The sequence below is a fragment of the Silurus meridionalis genome, chromosome 8 (genome assembly GCF_014805685.1).
Source record: "Silurus meridionalis isolate SWU-2019-XX chromosome 8, ASM1480568v1, whole genome shotgun sequence".
Lineage (NCBI taxonomy): Eukaryota > Metazoa > Chordata > Actinopteri > Siluriformes > Siluridae > Silurus > Silurus meridionalis.
The window spans coordinates 28021910-28048066 of record NC_060891.1 but is presented as its reverse complement, the minus strand read 5'-3'; the positions used below and the strand labels follow the sequence as shown (position 1 = coordinate 28048066).

Genomic DNA, 26157 nt, shown 5'->3' with positions numbered 1-26157 from the left:
AGACATGAGAAGAAAAGAAAGAGTGAACTGAGAAAAGATGGAAGGAATAGAGGTGTGTGATGTAGATGAAAAAGAAAAGTTGGAGGAAGGAAAAAGTGCAAGATGGACAGAGAATTTATGAAGGACAGATAAGATGAGAGGTGAAAGAGAAAGAGAAGTTACAAAAGAAGAGACAGGAAAAGTGAAAAGAGGGATGCAGAAAAGAAATGAGAGGAAAAAGAAAAGAAGTGGCAGAGGGGGAATAAGGAAGAAGAGAAAGGTGGATGAGAGGAAAGAAATGAAGAGAATAAAAGAGAAATGGGAAACGGAAAAAGATGAGATGAAAATGTGGAGAAGAAAATGAGAGGAAGAAGAAAAGAGAAATGAAGGAGAATGAGAAAAGAAGGAAATAAATGAGCGTGGAGACAGAAAAGAAGATGAAAGAAGAATGAGACAGCGGATGACAGATGGAGGAAAAGAGAGGAGGAAGAGTGTTTATGAAAGAAAAAAAACAGAATTCTGGTTTGGTTGTATATGTGTATTAAATATAATACAGAGTTTCAGGCCACGCCCCCTGGAGACGAACATGGAGTGAGACGAGTGATGTCACACGTTAGCATGAGTGCAGGTTGGCGTCTGTGTCCCTGTGTGGTGATGGTGAGATCAGACTGATCTGATCACAGTGTGCTGCGTTTCCATGGAGACACGGTGGGTGAGTGAACCTCGTTTCCTCGCTCGCTGCTGCTGTCACTCGTCCTGAGCCTCGACTACGGTCACCACGATTTTCCCTCGAGCGTGACCCTGTTCCACCTTCTCCATCGCCTGAGGGACCTGAGAGAAGGAGAACGTCTTCTCCACCACCGGACGGATCTACAGAGAGAGAGAGAGAGAGACTTTTTACAATCCTTTTACAATCCATACGTGCGGTCAGGTCCTCCATATGTGACAGGTCTGTCCCTGTGATGTTCACCAGCTCACAGAGTGTGATGATCTTTGAGGAGATCAAAGCTCTGGACAGTGTGGGGGTGGTTTACAAAGTCTGTACATCTGGTCCTGGTGAATGATCTGCTCCATCACCTTCGTCAGTCTCAATGCTAATGCTTTTGATAGCAGCTTGCGATCAGTGCACAGTAGTGACACTGGGCACCAGGTTTTCAGGTGGGTCACGTCTCCCTTCTTTGGCAGCATGGTCAGGACGGCTCTCCTGCAGCTCAAAAAGATCTTCTGTAACACTGTCCTTCAGGACCTCCAGCATGTCTTGCCCTATTACTGCACAGAACACCTTCTAAAATTCTACAGGGAGACCTGGGGCCCGCCCGTTCTCCATTGGAAAGCCTCCTGAAGCTCAGCCACTTCTCTTCTCTTTCTGGCCACTGACTCTGTGAGCTTAGACAGGTCTTTGAGGAAGACTCTCATCCCCTGTGCCCCTGACCTCTCACTGCTATACAGCTTATAGTAGAAGCTGACCGTCTGCTTGCGAATTTCAGAACCTCTGACACGAGATCTCCTGATTCTGTTCGCACAGCATGCATGAAATTTTTCTGTCCATTCTTTTGTTCTAAACTGAAGAAGAACTTAGAAGGAACCAGCGCCCCCTGTGCTGTAGTGTCCAGCAGGTCGTTCATTTTGGCTTTTTTGCTTTTGAGGGCTTTAATATGCCTCGATTTCCTGTGGCCTCCAAACACTGGAGTTCCACTGTCTCTATCTCCAGAGCTTTCAGAGATCTGGTAATGTCTCTTGTGACATTAAGAGTGTAGTGTTGACACAATTCTTTGTAGGAGTTAAGAGCTGCTTCTCACGTCTAAAACAATTCCATAAAAAAATAAAAGACTAAAATTATCATCTAAAAGTGTGGTGTTCAAACACCAGTCGCTGCTCTTAGGTTTAATATTCTTTTTACTGATGGTGCACTGGACCATGCAGTGATCTGAGATGCCTACTGGAAAAATAAAACATTTTGTAAAATAAGTCAGTTGATGCTTAAAACCATAAAACGGATCTATTCTGTCCAGGGAGAGCGTGTTGTCTACGCAGTGGGCTCACGTGTACTGTCTCTGTTTCTCATTTAGATTTCTCTATATCTCACAGAGATTGTGGTTCTCCACCATCACCCACAGATGCTTACAGGAAGCTACATGAGGTTCTGCATGATTTCTGCTGTACAATTAAAATCTCCTACAAAAACTAAAAACTCTGCAGTTTAAAAGAACATTATTGAATTTGTGTAAAAACCTCATTCTCTCCACTGCACTGGTGGAAGCGTCCACACAGATAAACACTAAAACCTCATTCTCATCAAAAACATTCACTTTTAAAAGCCTTCCGTTTTAAAACTTCTTCAGCAGCGTAAGAAACAGGAACAAGGCGACTCCACTATGTGACGTGCTGTGGCTTCAAATGACCAACCTGTCAAACTCCTTCACCCAGTCAGCAGTGTTACTGACATCACTGTGGGTTTCCTGCAGCAGAACATCCACATGCCTTATAAGCTCATGAAGCTTCGCTCTCACTACGAGTTCTCTTCCTCCATTTATATTAAAACTCACAACCTGGATTTTTCATTCAATTACATTTAAATAAAACAAACAAATGAAAAAATAAAACCATTTCAAAATAAAACCCATCACATGTCTTCATCACATGTCTTCATCACATGTCTTCATCACACGTCTTCATCACTTGTCTTCATCACATGTCTTCATCAGTTCTCCATATTGACCTTCGTTATCACTTTCTTTAGTCTAAACAGTTCTTGGTCTGTAAAAAGCTCCTTCTCTTCTGAGACGTTTGACATCAAGCGTCCTTAAACTTGGGAAAGGCGCTATATAAATAACCATATTATTATTATTATTATTATTATTATTATTTATTATTATTATTAATATTATTGTTGTTATTATTATTATTATTATTATTAATATTATTGTTGTTATTATTATTATTATTATTATTATTGTTATTATTATTATTATTATTATTATTATTATTATTATTAATATTGTTGTTGTTATTATTATTATGTAACGTGTTATTTTTTAAATAAAGTAACTCCGTTACCGTATGGTGCGTTACCCGTTACTTTATTAAATGAATGAATTTGGGCTGAAGTGTAGACTACAGTCTGACTTGTTTACAGCAGAGACGCATTGTAGGATTGGTGGATGAACCACTGTAAACACGAAGAAGACACACTGTGGGCGTGTCTCCGTTTATTCAGGTCTGTGCAGCAGTAATGGCGAGTCGAGGTGAGTGCAAGACGAGTTTCTCAAAGTGGAAATATGATCATTATTTCACTTTAGTTGAGCATAAAGACAAAAACATTTTAGCAGCACCTCCAGAAACTCCACGCCTCGAGGAAGCTATGCGCTAACCCGGTGTTCTGTTCTACATTGTGGATAGTTTTCATACTTCAGCTGTGAAAGGAACATGTTTAAGAGCTCAACACAACAGCAGAAGCCACTTTAGTGTTTGATTGTGAATTTATTATTCAGCTTGTTTTGTTCTTTATTTCAGAAATCCTTGTGATATATTCAGTGTGTGCTGCCCTGACTTTAATAAAATAGTGTTTAATATTACTCTGTGTTTAAGTCAGTTTTGAGTTTGTAGATTATAACACATAAAAGGGCATTAATGTGAACATTAAAGAAGGTTCTTTAAAAAAAGGTAACTAAAAAGTTACTTTTAACAGTAACGCATTACTTTTTGGTGTAAATAATCAACAAAGTAACAGTTACTTTTTAAATGAAGTAACGAGTAACTGTAACTGTATTATTTTTTTAGTAACGAGCACAACACTGGTCAGAGCTATAAAACACGTATAAAACACGTATAAAACACGTATAAAACACATCTGTCTTTCCATCTCTCTTCACCTGCTTTTCTTCACCCGGTCCCTTTTCTCATTTCTTTCACTTAGTTGGTACTTTGAAATGATTAAGAAAAGATGGAAGAAGAGAAAAAACAAACTAGGAAAAAGAGATGCATGGAGAAAGAAGTGGAGGGGAAGGAGGACAAAATGGAGGCAGAGAGAGAGGAATGAAAGAAAAGGAAGACAGATGAGAGAAATTAGAAAAACTAGAGAAATGGAAGGATGGGTAGGAAAGATGAAAGGATGACAGAATGACAGAAAATGAAGCAACAAAAAGGAAAGACTGAGAACAAATGAAAAAGAGAGAAAGAAGAGTGGAAGGAGGAAACAACGAGAGAAGACCGATGGAAAGATTGACGGAGGAGAAAAAGGCCAGAGAGAACAACAAGAGACGGAGGGCAGGGGAGAGAGAAAGAAAGAGATTTAATGTCTCCCTCAATATCACCACTCACACACACATACACATACACACACGCGCACACACACACACACACACACACACACACACACACACCTCTTCCTGGAAGTGGTGCTATAATGACAGTTATGATGAGGTCATGGTGTTGTCAGTGTGCACCATCGCCATGGAGATTAACTGATTATGTCGAGCAGTAATGAAACGGAACTGAGCTGATGCTGCAAAATCGATCACACACACACAGACACACACACACAGACACACACACACAGACACACACACACACACACAGACACACACACAGACACACACAGGGAGATGGAGAGATAGATTTCTTTGTCCTCCAGTAAAAACATCTGCTTGTGTGGAGGAGCTCAGACTTCCACAAGATCTTTTCAGTCACCACCATCCTATAATTACACCTTAGTTAGTGTTAGGCCACGCCCCATGCCAAGGCCACGCCCCATCCCGAGGCCACGCCCCATCCCCAGGTCTGATGGAGATCAGGATCACACTGTCAGCGGAGTTGGTGTTTTGAACCTGTCCTACTGAATGTTTGATGAGTGCGTCCACCATGGTGTGAAACCTTACCTTTCCTGCGTCCACCATCTCGCTCACGTCATCCAGCGCAGAGCCGCTCGGAGAGAAGAAACCCCAGCGGTAGTGGACACCTGTCCTCAGGTGCTGAGGGACACAAAGACAAACAATTACTTCTGATGGTGTGTGTGTGTGTGTGTGTGTGAACTCGTGGATCATTCACTCATTCAGTAACCACCAATTATTCACACATCATTCTTTTCCTTTTCTATCAGTTCATTTATTCATCCATTCACTTGCTCATTCAGTCCATCATTTATTCAGTCATCCACTCGTTCGATCGTGTAATCATGCACTTATTCTTATCTTCATTCATGCATTTATTCACGCCATTCCTTTGATGTGTGTGTGTGTGTGTGTGTGTAAATAAGTATATCTGTGCTCACCACTTTTATTCAACAACAACATTATGATTTTCTGCTAAACCCCATACACTCACACTTTCTCTCTCTCTCTCTCTCTCTCTCTCGCTCTCTCAATCTATATCTCCATTTATTTCTCTCTTTCTCTCTCTCTCAATCTATATCTCCATTTATTTCTCTCTCTCTCTCTCTCTCTCCCCCCCATCTCTATCTATTTCTCCATCTATTTCTCTCTCTCTCTCTCTCTCTCTCCATTCATATCTCCACTTGTCTCTTTCTCCAAACACACACACACACACACACACACACACACACACACACACACACACACACACACACACACAGTGTGTTTAACATTTACACATTTATAAGATTTTCTAAAAATGAAACAACACTTAGATGCGTGTGTGTGTGTGTGTGTTTGTGTGTTTATAACCCGAGCAATCCATCTACCTTCACTGCCTTGGTTGCTATGGTGACGAAGTTCTGCATCATGCCATCGGCGAGGCCGAGTCGGTCGGTGTTGCGCAGGAACGGCGTTACCAAGGTAACGTACTTCGCACCGGACCAGGGCCTGAGGAGCGCCGAAGCCCATTTCTCTGTTTCTCCACCAACGTTATCCAGAACCACATCAAACCTGATGGAGGGAAGCGATCGAGGAGGCATTAGAGTGTGTGTGTGTGTGTGTGTGTGTGTGTGTGTGTGTGTGTGTCGGAAATAATCTATCATTTCTAATCACTTTTATGAACACATGGATAAATGTCATTAATGCTCATTTTCACAGACAGGAACTGAGGTGGGCGTGGCCAATGAAAATGATGTCATGTTTTAGTGGTGAGTAACCTCTTGGTGAATATGTGTGTATATGAGTGTGTAAGTGTGAGTGTGTGTGAGTGTGAGTGTATGTGTGGGTGAGTGTGTGTGAGAGAGTGTGTGGGTGAGTGTGTGTGTGTGTGTGTGTGTGTGTGTGTGTGTGTGTGTGAGTGAGAGTGTGTGTGGGTGAGTGTGTGTGTGTGTGTGTGTGTGTGTGTGTAAAATACTGCTGAAGTTTTGGGAGAGGAATGTTGGCCCATATGTGTCTGATACAGGATTCTAGATGTTTAACAGTTCTGGGTTTCTTTTGTTGTGTTTTTCGTTTCATGACGCATCAAATGTTTTCAAATTGTGAAAGTTCTCGACTACAGGTCGGTTCAGCGCCTACAGTAATCCACTGTTCATACACACTTGTCCTTAGCGCTGAGTTTCCTCTCCACCGAGCCGCTGCTGTAATCCACCACGTCATCCGCCCCTAAACTCCTCACCAGCCCCTCGGCATTCTGGGAACACGTCACGGTCACATGACCTCCCCACGACTTCAGCAACTGGACACAGGAAAGAAGAAAACAGTCAGAAGGAAAACATTTATTGTGTGAAGAGAAAGTTAGAAAATAATTCAATAATTTCTATAAATATTACTCAATATTGCCTTCAATTCAGTAACATCTCTCTCTTTTCTTACTTGTTTTTTTTTATTATTAAAAAAATGAAATTAAACAGAAAATGTTAGAGCACAAATTGTATATATAAACTAATAATCAAATAAAATTAAAATTAAAATTAAAAACTAAATTCCATTCAGTGAATAAACAAACAAACAAAGAAACAAGTTTCAGGTAAATAACTAGTAAAGTAAAATATGAAGATAAAAAATTATTAATCTACAAACAAATAAAAATAGATTTATGTACACAAAGCCAGCTCCATGAAGATCTTCCTTCCATGGGTTGAAGTGGAAGATCTGCTATAAACCCCCTTTTGAACACCTTTGGGATAAATGTAAATGCTGACTGCACCCCAGGAACCTCCTCACCTTCTCACCTACATCAGTACCTGACTTTGCTAACACACTTAGAGCTGAATCTCCACAAAATCTAGTGGAACATCTTCCCAGAACAATGAAGGGCGTTATATATAAAGAATATAAACTGAAGTGTGATTATTACCTGGATGGCAAACGTTCCGACTCCACCTGAGCCTCCGAGGATGAGGATTCTGCAACACACACACACACACACACACACACACACACACACAGAAATTCCAAATAAAAAAATGATTACATCACAAACAACAAACAAACATATAAACAAGTGTGAGGTTTAAAGTGAAAACTAACCAGAGCATTTTAATATACAATAGCCAGTTCTCATTAGAGAAGACGTGTGTGTGTGTGTGTGTGTGTGTGTGTGTGTGTGTGTGTGCGCACATGTTCTCACTAATGAGTGCGTCCGTGTTGGACAGCTTAGCTCATTTAGAGTGTGGGATGTGACAGAATGGATACAGGGTTTGAGGGTGTGTGTGTGTGTGTGTGTGTGTGTGTGTGATTGTGAGAGAGAGAGAGAGAGAGAGAGAGAGAGAGAGAGAGAAACCGTTTTTTCGAGCAGTTGTCTTTGTTCAGACTGGCCGTGTTGACGAGAGCCGACCAGGCCGTAGCTGCGACATATGGAATAGACACTGCATCTGTGTGACTCAACGACTTAGGCTTGTGAGACACCTGTGAGACACACACACACACACACAGCACTTTTCTCAGTAATGCCTTTTATTCTTTGGACTTTAGAAATCAGTGATACATAATACATTTAAACATGTTTCCAAGCAAACACACAGACAGACAAACAGACAGATAGACAGACAGGTACAGCTACATAAACAGAGACAAACATGCAGCTGGACAGACAGTCAGCCAGACAGGCAGACTGACACATAGCTGGACAGACAGTCAGACAGACAGACAGACAGACAGACTGACACATACCTGGACTAACAGACAGACAAACAAACACAGCTAGACAGAGACACACAGACAGACACACAGCTGGACAGAGACACACAGACAGACACACGGCTGGACAACCAGAGACACACACAGATGGACTGAGACACACAGACAGACACACAGCTGGACAGACAGACAGACAACGTCAGTCAAACAAATACAATCAGATAGATACAAGTAGACAGACACATAATGACAGATAACTTAATAAACAGATAGAAGTTTTACAACACACACTCACTCACACACACACACACACTCACACACACTCACTCACTCACTCACACACACTCACACACACACACACACACACACACACACACACACACACACACACACACTCACACACACACACACACACAACAGCGTCTGTTATTAAAGAAGACACATGACGAGTCAAGCAGAAAGAACAGAGTGACTCAGTGGTTCTCATTAAACATCACAGTGGACACTGCAGCCTTTGTGTGTGTGTGTGTGTGTGTGTGTGTGTGTGTATAATTTGGGTTAATTGGACACAAAGGGATGTTAATTATTAAGCGCAGTACACAGACGTGAGGAGAGACGGGTTGTGCAAGGACACCAGACTCTGTCCTGTATAAACCTTCTTCTCATCACAATCCTCCTTTTAAACCACTTCCTGCTCCATGTCCACTTTACCTTATAAGGAGTTTGTGGGCGTGACTATATGTAAATAAGCCGTGGATATTTGAACACTTGATGTGTTAACGGTGCGTTACCTCGTTAGCGCTGAGCACGACGAACTCAGACAAACTGCCCTGCTTCCACGGAGGGATCGCCGCCCAGACCTGACACACACACACACACACACACACACACACACACACACACACACACACACACACACACACACACACACACACACGGTTAGGACTAATTATATATCCTTCCTTCCTTCTTGTTCTTCTTTCTGCTTCTCCCATTAGAGGGCGCCACAGTGGATCATCCGTCTCCATACCCCCCTGTCCTCTACATCTGCCTCTTTCACACCAACTACCTGCATGTCTTCCCTCACCACATCCATAAACCTCCTCCTTGGTCTTCCTCTATTCCTCCTTCCTGGTGGCTCCATGCTCAGCATTCTCCTACTGATATACCCCATGTCCCTCCTCTGCTCACCTTGTCTCCAAAACTTCCTACATGCGCTGTCCCTTTAATAAACTCATTTCTAATCCTGTCCATCGTCATCAGTCCCAATGAAAACATCTCAACATCTTCAGCTCTGCTACCTCCAGCTCCACCTCCTGTCTTTTACTCAATGCCACTGTCTCTAAACCATACAACATCGCAGGTCTCACCACAGTCCTATAAACTTTCCCTTTCACTCACAGATACTCTTCTATCACAAATCACTCCTGCTATCACTCTTCTCCACCCACTCCACCCTGCTCTCACTCTTTTCTTCACTTCTCTAACACACTCTCCATTACTCTGCACTGTTGACCCCAGGTACCTGAACTCCTCCACCTTCTCCACCTCTTCTCCCTGCAACCGCACCCCTCCACTGCCCTCCCTCTCATTCACACACATGTACTCTGTCTTACTCCTACTGACTTTTATTCCCCTTCTCTCCAGCGTGTACCTCCACCTCTCCAGGCTCTTCTCAACCTGCTCACTACTCTCACCACAAATCACAATATCATCCACAAACATCATAGTCCAGGGAGACTCCTGTCTGACCTCGTCCTTCAACCTGTCTCTTACCACTGCAAACAGGAAAGGGCTCAGGGCCAATCCTTGATGCAGTCCAACCTCCACCTTGAACCAGTCTGTCGTTCCTACTGCACACTTCACTGCTGTCACACTGTCCTCATACATGTCCTGCACCACCCTCACATGCTTCTCTGACACACCAGACTTCCTCATACAATACCACAACTCCTCTCTCCACCCTGTCGTACGCTTTCTCTAAATCCACAAACACACAATGCATAAGAGTAAGAGAGAAAGAGAAATAGAATTAGAGAAAGACAGAGTAATGAGAGAGAGACAGAATGAGAAAGAAGGAGAAAAACTAAATCTAAGAAGAGAGACAGACAGAGAGAGGGCAAGAGAGAGAGAGAGAGAGAGAGAGAGAGAGAGAAAATGAGAGTGAAAGAAAGTGAAAGAGATCAATAGAGAGAGAGACAAATAGAGAGAGAACGAGAGATACGAGAGATAGAGCAAGATAAGCACAAGACCAAGAAATAAGAGAGAGAGATAGAGAGAAAGAGATAGAGAGAGAGAGAGAGAGAGAGAGAGAGAGAGAGAGAGAGAGAGAGAGAGAAAAACAGGGCGAAAAAAACAGAGACAAAGAGAGAAAATGAGAAAAAGGAAGAAGAGACAGAGAGAGAAAGAAGGGAAAAGTTTAAATTCAAGGCACACCAAGTTGCCTCTCCGGGCCCCTGAGAAAGGCCCTTGACCCCATAACTGCTCAGTTATAAAACTCGTCTTACCCTAACACCTTACCCTTACTCTAATCCCTTACCCTAACCCCTGCCTCTATTCCCTTACCCCTTACTCTAATCCCTTACCCTCATCCTAACCCCTTACTCTAATCCCTTACCCTAACCCCTTATTCTAATCTCTTACCCTCACTCTAACCCCTTACTCTAATCCCTTACCCTAACACTTTACCCCTTACTCTAATCCCTTATGCCTGACTCTAATCCCTTACTCTAACCCATTTCCCCTGACTCGAATCCCTTACCCCTTACTCTAACCCTTACCCCTTACTCTAATCCCTTTCCCTGCCTCTAATCCCTTACCCATACCCCTTACTCTAATCCCTTACCCTTACCCCTTACTCTAATCCCTTACCCTTACCCCTTACTCTAATCCCTTACCCTAACCGCTTGATCTAATCCCTTTGCCTTACCCTAACCCCTTACCCCTTACTCTAACCCTTACCCTAACTCTAACCCTTACCCTAACTCTAACCCCTTACCCTAACCCCTGACTCTAATCCATTACCATTTCCCCTGACTCTAACCCCTTACCTTTTACTCTAACCCTTACCCTAACACCTTACCCTAACCCCTTACCCCTTACTCTAACCCTTACCCCTTTCCCTTACCCCTTACTCTAACCCATTTCCCTGACTCAATCCCTCACCCCTTACTCTAATCCCTTTCCCTTACTCTAATCCCTTACCCTAACCCCTGCCTCTATTCCCTTACCCCTTACTCTAACCCCTTTCCTTACCCTAACACCTTACCCCTTACTCTAACCCCTTTCCCTGACTCAATCCCTCACCCCTTACTCTAATCCCTTTCCCTGCCTCTAATCCCTTACCCTAACCCCTGCCTCTATTCCTTACCCCATACTCTAATCCCTTACCCTCACCCCTTATTCTAATCTCTTTCCTTACCCTAAAACCTTACTCTAATCCATTACCATTTCTGACTCTAACCCTTACCTTTACTCTAACCCTTACCCTAACACCTTACCCTAACCCCTTACCCCTTACTCTAACCCTTACCCCTTTCCTTACCCCTTACTCTAACCCATTTCCCTGACTCAATCCTCACCCCTTACTCTAATCCCTTTCCCTTACTCTAATCCCTTACCCTAACCCCTGCCTCTATTCCTTACCCCTTACTCTAACCCCTTTCCTTACCCTAACACCTTACCCCTTACTCTAACCCCTTTCCCTGACTCAATCCCTCACCCCTTACTCTAATCCCTTTCCCTGCCTCTAATCCCTTACCCTAACCCCTGCCTCTATTCCCTTACCCCATACTCTAATCCCTTACCCTCACCCCTTATTCTAATCTCTTTCCTTACCCTAAAACCTTACTCTAACCCTTACCCTAACACCTTAACCCTTACTCTAATCCCTCACGCCTGACTCTACTCCCTTACCCTAACCGCTTGATCTAATCCCTTTGCCTTACCCTAACCCCTTACCCCTTACTCTAACCCCTTTCCCTGACTCGAATCCCTCACCCCTTACTCTAATCCCTTTCCTGCCTCTAATCCCTTACCCTAACCCCTGCCTCTATTCCTTACCCCATACTCTAATCCTTACCCTCACCCCTTATTCTAATCTCTTTCCTTACCCTAAAACCTTACTCTAATCCATTACCATTTCCTGACTCTAACCCTTACCTTTACTCTAACCCTTACCCTAACACCTTACCCTAACCCCTTACCCCTTACTCTAACCCTTACCCTAACCCCTGCCTCTATTCCTTACCCCTTACTCTAACCCCTTTCCCTTACTCTAATCCTCACCCCTTACTCTAATCCCTTTCCCTTACTCTAATCCTTACCCTAACCCCTGCCTCTATTCCCTTACCCCTTACTCTAACCCCTTTCCTTACCCTAACACCTTACCCCTTACTCTAACCCCTTTCCCTGACTCAATCCCTCACCCCTTACTCTAATCCCTTTCCCTGCCTCTAATCCCTTACCTAACCCCTGCCTCTATTCCCTTACCCCATACTCTAATCCCTTACCCTCACCCCTTACTCTAACCCCTTTCCTTACCCCTTACTCTAACCCTTACCCTAACACCTTAACCCTTACTCTAATCCCTCACGCCTGACTCTACTCCCTTACCCTAACCCCTTTCCTGACTCTTACCCCTTACCCCTTACTCTAACCCTTACCCTAACACCTTACCCCTTACTCTAATCCATTACCATTTCCCTGACTCAATCCCTTACCCCTTAGCCCTGAATCTAGACCCTTACCCTGACTTTAATCCCTTACACTTACCCCTTACTCTAATGCTACTCTTACTCTAATCCCTTACCCTAACCCCTGCCTCTAATCCCTTACCCCTTACTTATTACTCTAATCCCTTACCCTGAACCCTTACTCTAATCAAATTCCTCACCCTAACCCCATACTCTAATCCCTTACATTTTACTCTAATCCCTTACCCTAACCCCTTATTTGAATACCTTACATTTTACTCTAATCCCTTACCCTAACCCCTTACTCGAATACCTTACCATTACACCTTACCCCTAATTTATTACTCTAATCCATTTCATTTACCCTCACCCCTTAATCTAACCCCTTTCTTCTCACTCTAACCCTATCCCTTTACCCTAACACACACGCACACCCCCCATACGCGTGCAGACACCTCCCCCAATATTCACACACACACACACACACACACACACCCATATCATCATCATCATTATTAGCATGTGTTGAAAGCTACCTGATCTCCTGGTTTGAAGTACGCAACGTCCAGACCACACTCCATGATCACCCCCGAGACATCACGCCCCAGGATCAGAGGAAACTCGCTGCCCGACTTGTTAATGTTCAGAGGGTCGCGCTTCATGGCCATAGTGGCTGCACCGTAACCTCCTGGCAGAGGTAACAGTTAATGTTATTGTAGAACCAGCTATAAAAGTAGAGTTTATTCACAAATACCAACACAGCAAATGTTCCTTTATCAACTGCATGATTTCAGAGAGAATTCAAACGTACAAGACAAAACAAATCCATCGATACCACAAGGACAAAAGTAATGGCACCCTGAGCATGTAAGAGTCTGTGCTAATCGTAGCTCTGTATTTGTGTGGTGGCTATTTTGCGGGTTTTTTTTTGCCCTCTATGGAATTTTGTGGGCGGAGCCAAACATAACCAGACGTGACAAAACGTGAAAAAATTCAAATGTTGTGTAAAATGTATTTATTTTTTGTAGATTTTGGAAAGTGTGGAAAGTTTTCCACCAAATATTATAAAGGAGGAAAAACAAGAGGTGTAGAAGGAGGAGAAGGAAGGGGGAAAAGAGGAGAAGCAGGTGAACAGAAGGAGGAGTGAAAGAAGGAATATGATAAAAGGGCAAGAAGGTAAAAGAGGAGGAAAAGGGAGAACAACAATGGAAAGAAGAAGGAATGGGGTAAGAATGAAGATGAAAGAGAAGTTGAAGTGTGATAAAGGAGAAGGGAAAGAAGAAGAAGGGAATGTGTAAAGGAGGAAGAAGAATGAGGAGGAAGATGAAGGAGAAGGAGGAAAATGTGAAGACAAATGAGAAAAAAAGAGAAAGAAGAAGGAATGGGAAGAAGAAGTAAAGGAAGAGGGAGAAGGAGGAAGATGAGAAAATGTAAAGAAGAAGAGGGAGGAGAAGAAGGAAGAAAGTAGAGGAGTGGAGGAGAAAAAAGTGTGGCAGTTTTTCAGGAGTTTATTTCAGACTAAAACACAAAGTCTGATCATGAACCCATAGTGATTTCACTTTACACACACACACACACACACACACACACACACACACACACACACACACACACACACACACACCCACCCCTCCTTGAGATTACAGAGGGCAGCTTTAATCCTCACACTCACCCCTCATGTTGACATCCAGGGGGTTGAGTGCGGCTGCGTGCACCTGGACGATCACCTCGTTGGGGTAGAGGATGCTGGGAAACGCGGCGTTCTTGGTGAATCTGAACACACTGTTGTCTCCGTAATGATCAATAACCCAAGCCTGCATTACAGCCTGCAGCCTGGGGCACGTGCTGAAGGATCTTACACCTCCTGTGTGTTTATTCAGCCTGAGACACACACCTGCACACACCAGCTTTCTGAACACACGCATGCTGCCGAGCTTCTCACACACGCACGCACGCACAAACGCCGCAACACTGCTGGAATCACAACAAAGTCAAATTCAAACAACATACAGGACATGGCCTTTGACCTTTCTGTTTAAACCAATCAGACGCCGACTGACGCGCAATGCTCCACGGGATATGTAGTTCTTCTCTCAATCGGCCGCGCTGCACAAAAATACCTTTACAACTCCTACTGATTCAATTGTTTTAAAATAACAACACAAAGCAAACGATTACGCATCTAGTTACTAGTCAGGTGTGTAAAACAAACCCCACAAGGATGTTTATTGGCAAAAACAAAAAGTAAAGCCAAAAGAAATTAACTTCTGGGATGAAAATAAACCGACCAATCAGAGACCAGGATTTCGCGACGTCACTTGGGTCGATGGAAACCAAGATGGCGGCCTCCAGTACCGGAAGCGCTGAATTGTGAAGAGTCAGAAGAACGAAGGACTTTAGCAATTATTATGCTGAGTTTATCCATAAAAGAGGTAATTCTGTGACATGGTTCATGAGACTTATGAGATTAATAGTAGGAAATATTATATATATATATAAAAAAATCAACTCTCACTCCAGAATAGGTTGAAATCAGAAATTTGTTTACATTTGTACATATTTCTTTTGTAACATGATGTAATGTGTTTCCTGTTGAATATTATAGAGTGTAGGTCATTACCGGGTGTTGGATTGATAATAAATATAGAGAGAGAAGTTTGTATGATGTGATGTTTCCTCAGGTGTCTGCAGCTCTGAGGGATGGAAAGCTCTCGGCTACGGAGCTGTGCAGGAGATGTTTGCAGCGCATCAAGAAGACACGCCACCTCAATGCCTACATCAGTGTTACAGAGGAATTGGCGATGAGACAGGCACAGGAGGCAGATCACAGGATGCTCAGAGGTGTGTAGGGGTGTATACGGCTGTGTGTGGGGGTGTATAGGGGTGTGTGAGGATGTATAAGGGTGTGTGTGAGGGTGTATAAGGGTGTGTGTGAGAGTGTATAAGGGTGTGCACGGATGTGTGAGGGTGTATATTTGTGTGAAGGTGTGTGAGAATGTGTGAGGGTGTATATGGGTGTGTAAGGATGTGTGAGGGTGTATAACGGTGTGTGAGGTGTATAACGGTGTAATGGTGTGTAAGGATGTGTAAGAGTGTATGAAGGGGTGTGAGGGTGTATACAGGTGTGTAAGGGTGTGAGGTGTATAACAGTGTGAGTGGGTGTATAATGGTGTGTAAGGATGTGTGATGGTGTGTAAGAATGTGGGATGGTTTATGCGGGTGTGTAAGGATGTGTGAGGGTGTATAACGGTGTGTGAGGGTGTGTAAGGTGTGTGAGGGTGTATAACGGTGTGTGAGGGTGTATAACAGGTGTGAGGGTGTATAAGGGTGTGTGTGAGGGTGTATAACGGGCGTGTGAGGGTGTGTGAGGTGTATAACAGTGTGTGTGGGTGTATAATAGTGTGTAATGGTGTGAGGGTGTATAACAGGTGTGTGAGGGTGTATAACAGGTGTGTAAGGGTGTGTGAGGTGTATAACAGGTGTGTGAGGGTGTGTGTGGTGTATAATGGTGTGTAATGGTGTGTGAGGGTGTATAACGGTGTGTAAGGGTGTGTGAGGGTGTATAACAGTGTGTGTGGGTGTATAATAGTGTGTAATGGTGTGAGGTGTATAACAGGTGTGTGAGGTGTATAACAGGTGTGTAAGGGTGTGTGAGGGTGTATAACAGGTGTGTGAGGGTGTGTGGGTGTATAATGGTGTGTAATGGTGTGAGGGTGTATAACGGTGTGTAAGGTGTGTGAGGGTGTATAACAGTGTGTGGGTGTATAATAGTGTGTAATGGTGTGTGAGGGTGTATAACAGGTGTGTGGTGTATAACAGGTGTGTAAGGGTGTGTGAGGGTGTATAACAGGTGTGTGAGGTGTGTGTGGGTGTATAATGGTGTGTAATGGTGTGTGAGGGTGTATAACGGTGTGTAAGGGTGTGTGAGGTGTATAACAGGTGTGTGAGGTGTGTGTGGGTGTATAATGGTGTGTAATGGTGTGTGAGGGTGTATAACGGTGTGTAAGGTGTGTGAGGTGTATAACAGTGTGTGGGTGTATAATGGTGTGTAATGGTGTGTGAGGTGTATAACGGTGTGTGAGGGTGTGAGGGTGTATAACAGTGTGTGTGGGTGTATAATGGTGTGTAAGGTGTGTGAGGTGTATAACAGGTGTGTGAGGATGTGTAAGGGTGTGTGAGGGTGTATAATAGTGTGTGTGGGTGTGTAATGGTGTGTGAGGGTGTATAACGGTGTGTGAGGGTGTATAACAGGTGTGAGGGTGTATAAGGGTGTGTGTGAGGGTGTATAACGGGCGTGTGAGGTGTGTGAGGGTGTATAACAGTGTGTGTGGGTGTATAATAGTGTGTAATGGTGTGTGAGGTGTATAACAGGTGTGTGAGGGTGTATAACAGGTGTGTAAGGGTGTGTGGTGTATAACAGGTGTGTGAGGTGTGTGTGGGTGTATAATGGTGTGTAATGGTGTGTGAGGGTGTATAACGGTGTGTAAGGGTGTGTGAGGTGTATAACAGTGTGTGTGGGTGTATAATAGTGTGTAATGGTGTGTGAGGTGTATAACAGGTGTGTGAGGTGTATAACGGGTGTGAGGTGTGTAACAGGTGTGTGGTGTATAACAGGTGTGTGAGGTGTGTGAGGTGTGTAAGGGTGTGTGGTGTATAATAGTGTGTGGGTGTATAACGGGTGTGTAAGGGTGTGAGGGTGTATAACAGTGTGTGTGGGTGTATAATAGTGTGTAATGGTGTGTGAGGGTGTATAACAGGTGTGTGAGGTGTATAACAGGTGTGTAAGGGTGTGTGAGTGTATAACAGGTGTGTGAGGTGTGTGGGTGTATAATGGTGTGTAATGGTGTGTGAGGGTGTATAACGGTGTGTAAGTGTGTGAGGTGTATAACAGGTGTGAGGTGTGTGTGGGTGTATAATGGTGTGTAATGGTGTGAGGGTGTATAACGGTGTGTAAGGTGTGTGAGGTGTATAACAGTGTGTGGGTGTATAATGGTGTGTAATGGTGTGTGAGGGTGTATAACGGTGTGTGAGGTGTGTGAGGGTGTATAACAGTGTGTGGGTGTATAATGGTGTGTAATGGTGTGTGAGGGTGTATAACAGGTGTGTGAGGATGTGTAAGGGTGTGTGAGGGTGTATAATAGTGTGTGTGGGTGTGTAATGGTGTGTGAGGGTGTATAACGGTGTGTGAGGGTGTATAACAGGTGTATAACAGGTGTGTAAGGATGGGTGAGGTGTATAATGGTGTGTAAGGGTGTGTGAGGGTGTATAAGGGTGTGAGGTGTATAACGGTGTGTGAGGATGTGAAGGGTATAACAGTGTGTGTGGAGTGTAATGGTGTGTAATGGTGTGTGAGGGTGTATAACGGTGTGTGAGGGTTTATAACAGGTGTATAACAGGTGTGTAAGGATGTGTGAGGTGTATAATGGTGTGTAAGGGTGTGTGAGGGTGTATAAGGGTGTGTGAGGGTGTATAACGGTGTGTGAGGATGTGTGAAGGGTATAACAGGTGTGTGAGGTGTATAACAGGTGTGTGAGGTGTGTAAGGGTGTGAGGGTGTATAATGGTGTGTGAGGTGTGTAAGGATGTGTGAGGGTGTATAATGGTGTGTAAGGGTGTGTGAGGGTGTATAACGGGTGTGTGAGGGTGTATAACAGGTGTGTGAGGTGTATAACGGTGTGTGAGGTGTATAACGGGTGTGTGAGGGTGTATAACGGGTGTGTGAGGGTGTATAACAGGTGTGTGAGGGTGTATAACGGGTGTGTAAGGGTGTGAGGTGTATAATGGTGTGTAAGGGTGTGTGAGGGTGTATAACGGGTGTGTGAGGGTGTATAACAGGTGTGTGAGGTGTATAACAGGTGTGTGAGGTGTGTAACAGGTGTGTGAGGTGTATAACGGGTGTGTGAGGGTGTATAATGGTGTGTAAGGATGTGTGAGGGTGTATAACAGGTGTGTGAGGGTGTATAACGGTGTGTGAGGGTGTATAACGGTGTGTGAGGGTGTAACGGTGTGAGGGTGTATAACAGGTGTGTGAGGTGTATAACGGTGTGTGAGGGTGTATAACGGTGTGAGGGTGTATAACGGTGTGTGAGGTGTATAACGGTGTGTAAGGATGTATAATGGTGTGTGAGGGTGTATAACGGGTGTGTGAGGTGTAACGGTGTGTGAGGGTGTATAACGGTGTGAGGTGTATAACGGGTGTGTGAGGTGTGTGAGGTGTGTAACGGTGTGAGGTGTGTAACGGTGTGAGGTGTGTAACGGTGTGTGAGGTGTGTAACGGTGTGTGAGGGTGTATAACGGTGTGTGAGGGTGTATAACGGGTGTGTGAGGGTGTATAACGGGTGTGTGAGGGTGTATAACGGGTGTGTGAGGGTGTATAACGGGTGTGTGAGGGTGTAACGGTGTGTGAGGGTGTATAACGGTGTGTGAGGGTGTATAACGGGTGTGTGAGGGTGTATAACGGGTGTGTGAGGGTGTATAACGGGTGTGTAAGGGTGTGTGAAAGACACAGATAAACAGGGAAGCTTATTCACTTGATCTAAGGCATAAGGCGAAACTCGATGGGACACAAAAACATCACAGACACTGTATTTACACTCAGGAGTCAACAATCCACCAAACATGCTTTAAAGAGTTGGGAGGGAACCAGAGAACCAGGAGGAAACCCTGATATTTTTCACCTCCTAATCCATCATCATCACCACACCAGGCTGTTACAATGGAGGTTCAGATTTTGATGACTATAAACCAGGTGAATCCTGTACTGCAGGTAAACCTCTCGGCCCACTGGACGGGATTCCCTTCTCCATAAAAGACAACTTCTGCACCGAGAACGTAGAGACTACATGCGCCTCCCACATGCTACGAGGTGAGCCGATGAAATAAAAATAACTTAAACGCCGGAGATGCGATAGAGTAACAGTTCCACATTGATGTTGCAGGTTATGTTCCTCCGTTTACTGCCACAGTGGTGCAGAAGTTGATGGATCAGGGGGCGGTGCTCGTCGGGAAGACCAACCTGGATGAGTTTGCGATGGGGTATTGTTTTAAACATACCTGAGCGTGAAACCAGAAATCATCAGAACCATGTAGAATTCTTTGCAATCTCCCCCTCTCTCTCTCTCTCTCTCTCTCTCTCTGTCTCTCTCGCTCTCCCTCTCCCTCTCCCTCTCTGTTCCAGATCAGGCAGCACTGATGGAGTGTTTGGTCCTGTGAGAAACCCCTGGAGTTACACTTCTCTGTACCGAACCCACAACCCCCATGCAGCAGATCCGGACTCGGATTGGGTGATCACAGGCGGGAGTTCAGGAGGAAGTGCGGCTGCTGTGGCATCATTGAGCAGCTTCCTGTGAGAATACCACACACACTCTCTGTACATACACAAGAAAATGATGGTGGGTATGAAGGCTGGAGTGGAAGAACTTGAGTGTCCTGCACAGAGCCCTATTCTCCTTAACCATCACCAATCACCTTAGGAATAAACTGGAACTGGAGACTTCTTACCTTCTCCTACATCAGTGTCTGACCTCTAGCTGAAGGATCACTAATCCCCACAGTCACCCCATGGAAAGCCGTCCCAGAAGAGTGGAGGAGGTTGGACCAGATGGTGATGGTTATGGGGTGCACTTACTTTTGGCTATATATAATGAAATAAATATTATAGGAATTGTTCTTACACGTATTATTAATTACAATCAATTATATTACCTTAATAATTATTTTCCAAATTTCATTGAAATAATTACTTTATTAAATAATTTTAAAAAATGAATCTTTTATAATGTGATTTTAATAGAATTTTAAATTTAGAGAAATATTAAAATGTAATAAAAATGTAATAATTTAAATCATTGTAATAAAATTACATTCAATATATCTGTTATTTTAATGTTTTAATAAATAATAGAAATGTAATAAAATGTAATAATTTAAGTACATTTCATTAAAAAAACATTAAATATATATATATATATATATATATATATATATATATATATATATATAATAAAATATTTAAGAATGCATCAAATTCTATAAATATTACAATAAATTTAAATATCATTTGTTTATCTGTCTGTCTCCCTCCCTCAGTGCACTGGGGTCAGATACTGGTGGTTCTACTCGGAACCCCGGTTCTCTGTGTGGTGTCGTGGCTCTGAAGCCCAGTTACGGTCTTCTGTCTCGTCACGGCCTCATCCCCCTCGTTAACTCCATGGACGTCCCGGGCATAATGAGCAGGAGCGTCCACGACACCGCCATCACACTCAGTAACATTCCCTTATTTTATTCATTTATATTTATAAATATTATAATATTCCCCCGAGTGATCTTTCACCTGCCTTTCAGTACAGCTTTAAATTAAACAATTCATTTATTATTACAATTTTATACCAATATTTTTATTTTTTTACAAATCATTGCAGATGCTTTACTTTCCCCTTTCTGCATTAAATATTAGAGTAAATAAAAAAAAAAACAGTGTGACCATTTGCCAATTAATTTAACAATTATTTAATTCAGTTTAAAATAAATAAATAAAAAATGTTTAATTATTTATTTATTTTAAATATTATTTTTTTTTACATTTTATGATTTTTAATTATGTATTAATTAATAAATAAATATTTAATATTTTTTTATTTGAAATATTTTTTAAATTTTATGATTCTAATCATGTAATAATAAATAAAGAAATATAAAAAAAAATTCAGGCAAACTGAAAATATTTTAGTAATTTTTTAATTATATTTGTGTAGAGAAAAAAAAAAAAAACTAAATGAAAAAAAGAAAAGAAAAATGTTAACTGATACCAGTGAAGAATAAAAACAATTATTATTTATTTATTTATTTATTTATTTATTTATTTATTCATTGATTTGGTTGGTTGCTTGTTTATTTATTTATTTGTATGTGTATGACCTGTGTATTCCAGAGGTTCTTCAGGGCGTGGATGAAAAGGACTCGACTACGGTCAAGGTTCCTGACCCTCCCGCTGCTGCGCTCCCTCAGGACTTTGATGTCAGGGATATTTGCGTGGGCGTCCCCAAGGTAACCTCATGTGACCTCACGTGACCTTTAGCTAATCACCGACACTGTGTTGTAGTTTAGATCCTGTCTCACACTCTCATTGAACAGAACTGTGGGAGTGGCAGCTTATTGCTGCCAGATCATTTTGAGTTACAGGTTTTCTGGCCCAGAAATAAGCACCGCCCCTTTAAGAGATTTTTAAATAAGAGGTAAAGGGTTGGAAGGGAAGACGTTGGATTCTGATGGGTTATTGATTTCATTTTTGTGTTTCATTACAAAAACATTACATACCGCCGCTTTAATCTGTATATGACTTGCTTTGCAGGAGTACCACGCTCCGGGTCTGTCGGCCGGGACGCTGCGCGAGTGGAACCGTGTGGCGGCCATGTTTGAGCGAGCCGGGGCGCAGGTGCGTGAGGTTTCTCTCCCTCACACTCAGTACTCTATCGTCTGCTACCACGTGCTCTGCTGCTGCGAGGTGGCGTCCAACATGGCGCGTTTTGATGGCCTGCAGTACGGTGAGAAAAAGGAACGAATATGGTGCTGAAGCGAGGAACAGATCGCAGCCGTCTAATGAATTTTCACTAGTGTGTGTGTGTGTGTGTGTGTGTGTGTGTGTGTGTGTGTGTGTGTGTGTGTTGCAGGTCACCGCAGCGCAGTAGAAAGCTCGACTGAAGCGCTGTACGCCACCACGCGGCACGAGGGCTTTAATGATGTCGTGCGGCGTAGGATCCTCTCGGGAAACTACTTCCTGTTAAAACAGTGAGGGGCTTTCTGTGTTAAAATTTTGCACCTGTTACCGTAACTAATCTTCAGAACGTCGTGACCATCCTGCTCAATGTGAACATCTGGTGTGTGCAGGAACTACGAGCGCTACTTCATGAAAGCGCAGCAGATGAGGCGTCTGATCGCAGAGGATTTCCGGCGCGTCTTCTCCTCGGGCGTGGACGTCCTCCTCACGCCCACCACGCTGAGCGATGCACAGACGTACCGGGACTTCATCCAGGAAGACAATCGCACTCGCAGCGCTCAGGACGACATCTTCACCCAGCCGGTCAATTTAGCAGGTGGGACATCACGTGATCACCTCCACCAATCACACGACAGTACTTAGCCGTAATCCTATATTTATAATTATAGTGAAATTCAACGTCCCCTGATTAAAGCTCATTTTGGTTGTCTGAAAGTTTTGGCAAGAGAATTAAGCGTCGTGAAAGGCTTTATTTGTATAAAAAACATTTTGTTAATGAGCAAAATTGAGCAGTGCGACAAATGGATATGTCGTAGACGGCAGTCTGGAAGTCTAGACGGCGGTCTGAAAGCCGTCCATTCGAACTACCGCTTCATTTCCTGTGTCTTGAGATAATAAATAAAATAAATCGAATCTCTATTAGCAGAGACTAGTTTTGTAACACACCAACAGATGGCAGTACAAGGCTGCACACACAGTCACAGGGAGCACCGAATTTCTTGAGTCCTGTGTACATCGGGACTAATTAGAAGGTGATGGCGTATAAACGTAGATCAATAAAGTACTTTCTTTTAGACAGCGTGAGTCTCGAAACATTTTGATTCCATCTCATATATTCAGGCTCGCAGGAGACATTTTAGAAGCTGCAGATTGTTTATTTAGCTTGTTCAAACGGACGGTAAACGATTATAGCTGCTAAAATGTACATGAGAACTTGTTTCCTAACGTAAAATGCAACAGAAAACGGATAAAAAGTACAATGTAACGTCCTCACGTGTTTCACCGATCTTGTTCAATGATCAAAGTTACTTTTTATCTGTTTTTAGTTGCATTTTACGCTATTTTACAAGTTCTCACGTGCATTAAAAATAAATAATAACCTCTGACTTGTCTCCTGGTGTCCAGGTCTCCCCGCTGTCACCGTCCCTACATCCCTCTCCAGCCGAGGACTTCCTGTCGGCCTGCAGCTGATTGGCCGGCACCTCCAGGACAGGAAGTTGCTGGCGGTGGCTCACTGGATGGAGCAGCAGATGGATTTTCCTCACATCCACATTCACGACGAAGATGAAGGCGACGTAGAGGAGACCGAGAGCGCACGTCAGGGTCATGAGCGATGACGTCATCACCGAACTTTGTTCTCGTCAGGGTCGTGAGAATCCGTCATAAACGATACTGAAGCACTGGAATTGTGGATTCTGATTGGTCAGAATGTTCTCACCATCGATGACGACTTGTACAGCAGACGCATCACAGCTATAACTAATTATAACCTGGTTTAAAAAAATAAATGCCTCAGAGTATCCGGTTTCCTGTACCTGTTTATTCCATTTGCAAAGATTTTTGAGGTAATAACTGTTTATACTGTCGGCTCTCCATGACCTTAAAGACAACTATAAACGGATAAAAAGTATCAAGTTTTTTAAATTAAAAAGCACGTGTGTTGTAGAGAAAAAAAATACACTATATGGCTAAAAGTTTATGGACACCTGACCTATGTGCTTCTTTTTTTACATTTGGTCTCCATTTACTGTTATAATAAACTCCATTCTTCTCTGGAGATGTTCCACTAGATTTTCTGGAGATTCAGTCACAAGGGTGGTAGTAAAGTCAGGTAGGTGAGGTGAGGTGAGGTGAGGTGAGGTGAGGTGAGGTGAGGTGAGGTGAGGTAGGGTGAGGTGAGGTGAGGTGAGGTGAGGTGGTTCCTGGGTTGCAGTCAGCGTTCACATGCATCCCAAAGGCGTTCAATAGGGTTTAGAGCAACATCTTCCAACCTTTGGAAAAGGGATCTTCATACAACTGAAGATCCCTTTTCCAAAGGTTGGAAGATGTTGAATGAAGCCCTGAGTGAACCACACCATGACCCAACATCTCCCCATTGATTAGTTTCAGCTTCGAAAAGCTCGTCTCTGCTTCAGCTTCCATCACTGGATGAATAAAAACGTTCTCAGCACAATCCACAAGTTTAAATACATTTCTAAACTCCATTTCATGTATAAATATCACCCTAAACACATTTACTGCAGAATTTAATACACACCTTTAAAGCTGCACTGAAGATTCTCATTACTGAACCTTTTCAGTACAATCACTGTGCTGTGATGTTTTAACTACAATCCAACTGGACCAGTTACAGAAGGTTGGAATGGTTTTGTTGCCACACACATTATGATAAACTGCATACTATAAATTATAACGTTATGCAAATCTATGTGTAAAAGCACAGCAGGAAACACGGCATAACCTACGTGATATACAGTTTTTAGCATTTCATTAAATGCATGATCCATTACTACCTTCTTATAACCATATAAACTGCACACACACACCTGCATCTTTTGCATGTTTCCCCCTACTACTTTCCTCTTTTTTCTGAATTGGGCTCCTGAGGCTTTAGGTCAGGGGTGGCCAACCAGTCGGAAACCAAGAGCCACATTTTTTACTGTGTTACCGCAAAGAGCCACATCACACACATGGGCACACATGAACAACACCCATCCCTTCCTCTTACACACACACACACACACACACACACACACACACACTGTCTCACACACACAAACTCTCAGTTCAACCAAGTCCACAATCAAAAATATAATAATTTACAATAGCGTTTTTCTTTTACTTGCATGTTGCTTAGTGGGACTTCTGGCATTCCAGGTCAGAGTGCATCTGTGATTCAATAGCCGTGTTAATGTCCCATATTCTGTGTTCAACAGTGTGGAGGGACAGTTGGACGTCTGATACAATGCGTTTTAGTTTGTCGTTTTCAGAAGACAAGATTTCAACAACGTCACTGAGGCATTATTTAACAAACTCCCCTTCATTGTATGGCTTTTTAGCCCGTGCAATGTTCCAAGCCAAATTAAATTTTCCAAGCCAAATTTAAAGCAAAATTTTTGGGAAAACTGTATCGGTGTTATGCGAGAAACCGGAGGCGAAAGACGAAGTAAAAGCAAACAGAGTTTATTTGCATTACAAGGTACAGCCAACGGAAACACTAGCCTTCACGGTGAAATAATATGGTGGTGCGCAGCGGGAGCGCGGTCCACGGAGATCGGAACCGAAATGTAATGTAGTCCGTGTAATATCCACGGTGCGCTTGAGAGACACGCGGCACTGAACGGCACTCGGGAAGTACGTGGCACGATCAGTACATACCATTGATAATAACGGACGGTGTGAGTGTGGAAGTCAGGGGCTTATGTATGGTGTGGTGATGAGTGCCAAACGAGTCTCAGGTGTGCGTGATCAGTATGCTGTCGAGGAGCTCCGTGCAGGCAGGGCACGCACTGGCGAAGACTCAGGAAACTCCCCGACACCCTGCTTTTCTGCCTGACTTTTCAAAGTAAACAACTTGTGCTTGTGAAGTTCAGTCCCTTTTGGAAATTCCTGGTTGATGTTAGCATGGAGTGAGCTGAAGTGGTGCTGAAGATTTGAAATGCGCTAATGACGCCTAACATAAGGCAGAATGACTTGCCATT

At 43.3% G+C, this 26157-nt stretch overlaps 2 protein-coding genes across 2 annotated transcripts; one reads left to right on the top strand and one right to left on the bottom strand.

Annotated features, from left to right (window-relative positions):
* Nucleotides 1–502: 502 nt before the first annotated feature.
* Nucleotides 503–14714, bottom strand: rtn4ip1 (reticulon 4 interacting protein 1). The gene is made up of 9 exons (XM_046856249.1): nt 14355–14714; nt 13219–13370; nt 8780–8848; nt 7633–7757; nt 7207–7255; nt 6449–6585; nt 5678–5861; nt 4857–4949; nt 503–849 (listed from the first exon to the last, which is right to left on the bottom strand). The coding sequence occupies exons 1-9, from the start codon at nt 14605–14607 to the stop codon at nt 727–729; spliced, it is 1185 nt and encodes a 394-aa protein (XP_046712205.1). The 5' UTR covers nt 14608–14714; the 3' UTR covers nt 503–726.
* Nucleotides 14715–14970: 256 nt separating this feature from the next.
* On the top strand, nt 14971–23976 carry qrsl1 (glutaminyl-tRNA amidotransferase subunit QRSL1). The gene is made up of 11 exons (XM_046856248.1): nt 14971–15114; nt 15364–15523; nt 19448–19546; nt 19620–19716; nt 19859–20026; nt 20770–20945; nt 21611–21726; nt 22031–22223; nt 22350–22467; nt 22567–22772; nt 23582–23976. The coding sequence occupies exons 1-11, from the start codon at nt 15091–15093 to the stop codon at nt 23791–23793; spliced, it is 1569 nt and encodes a 522-aa protein (XP_046712204.1). The 5' UTR covers nt 14971–15090; the 3' UTR covers nt 23794–23976.
* Nucleotides 23977–26157: the final 2181 nt, after the last annotated feature.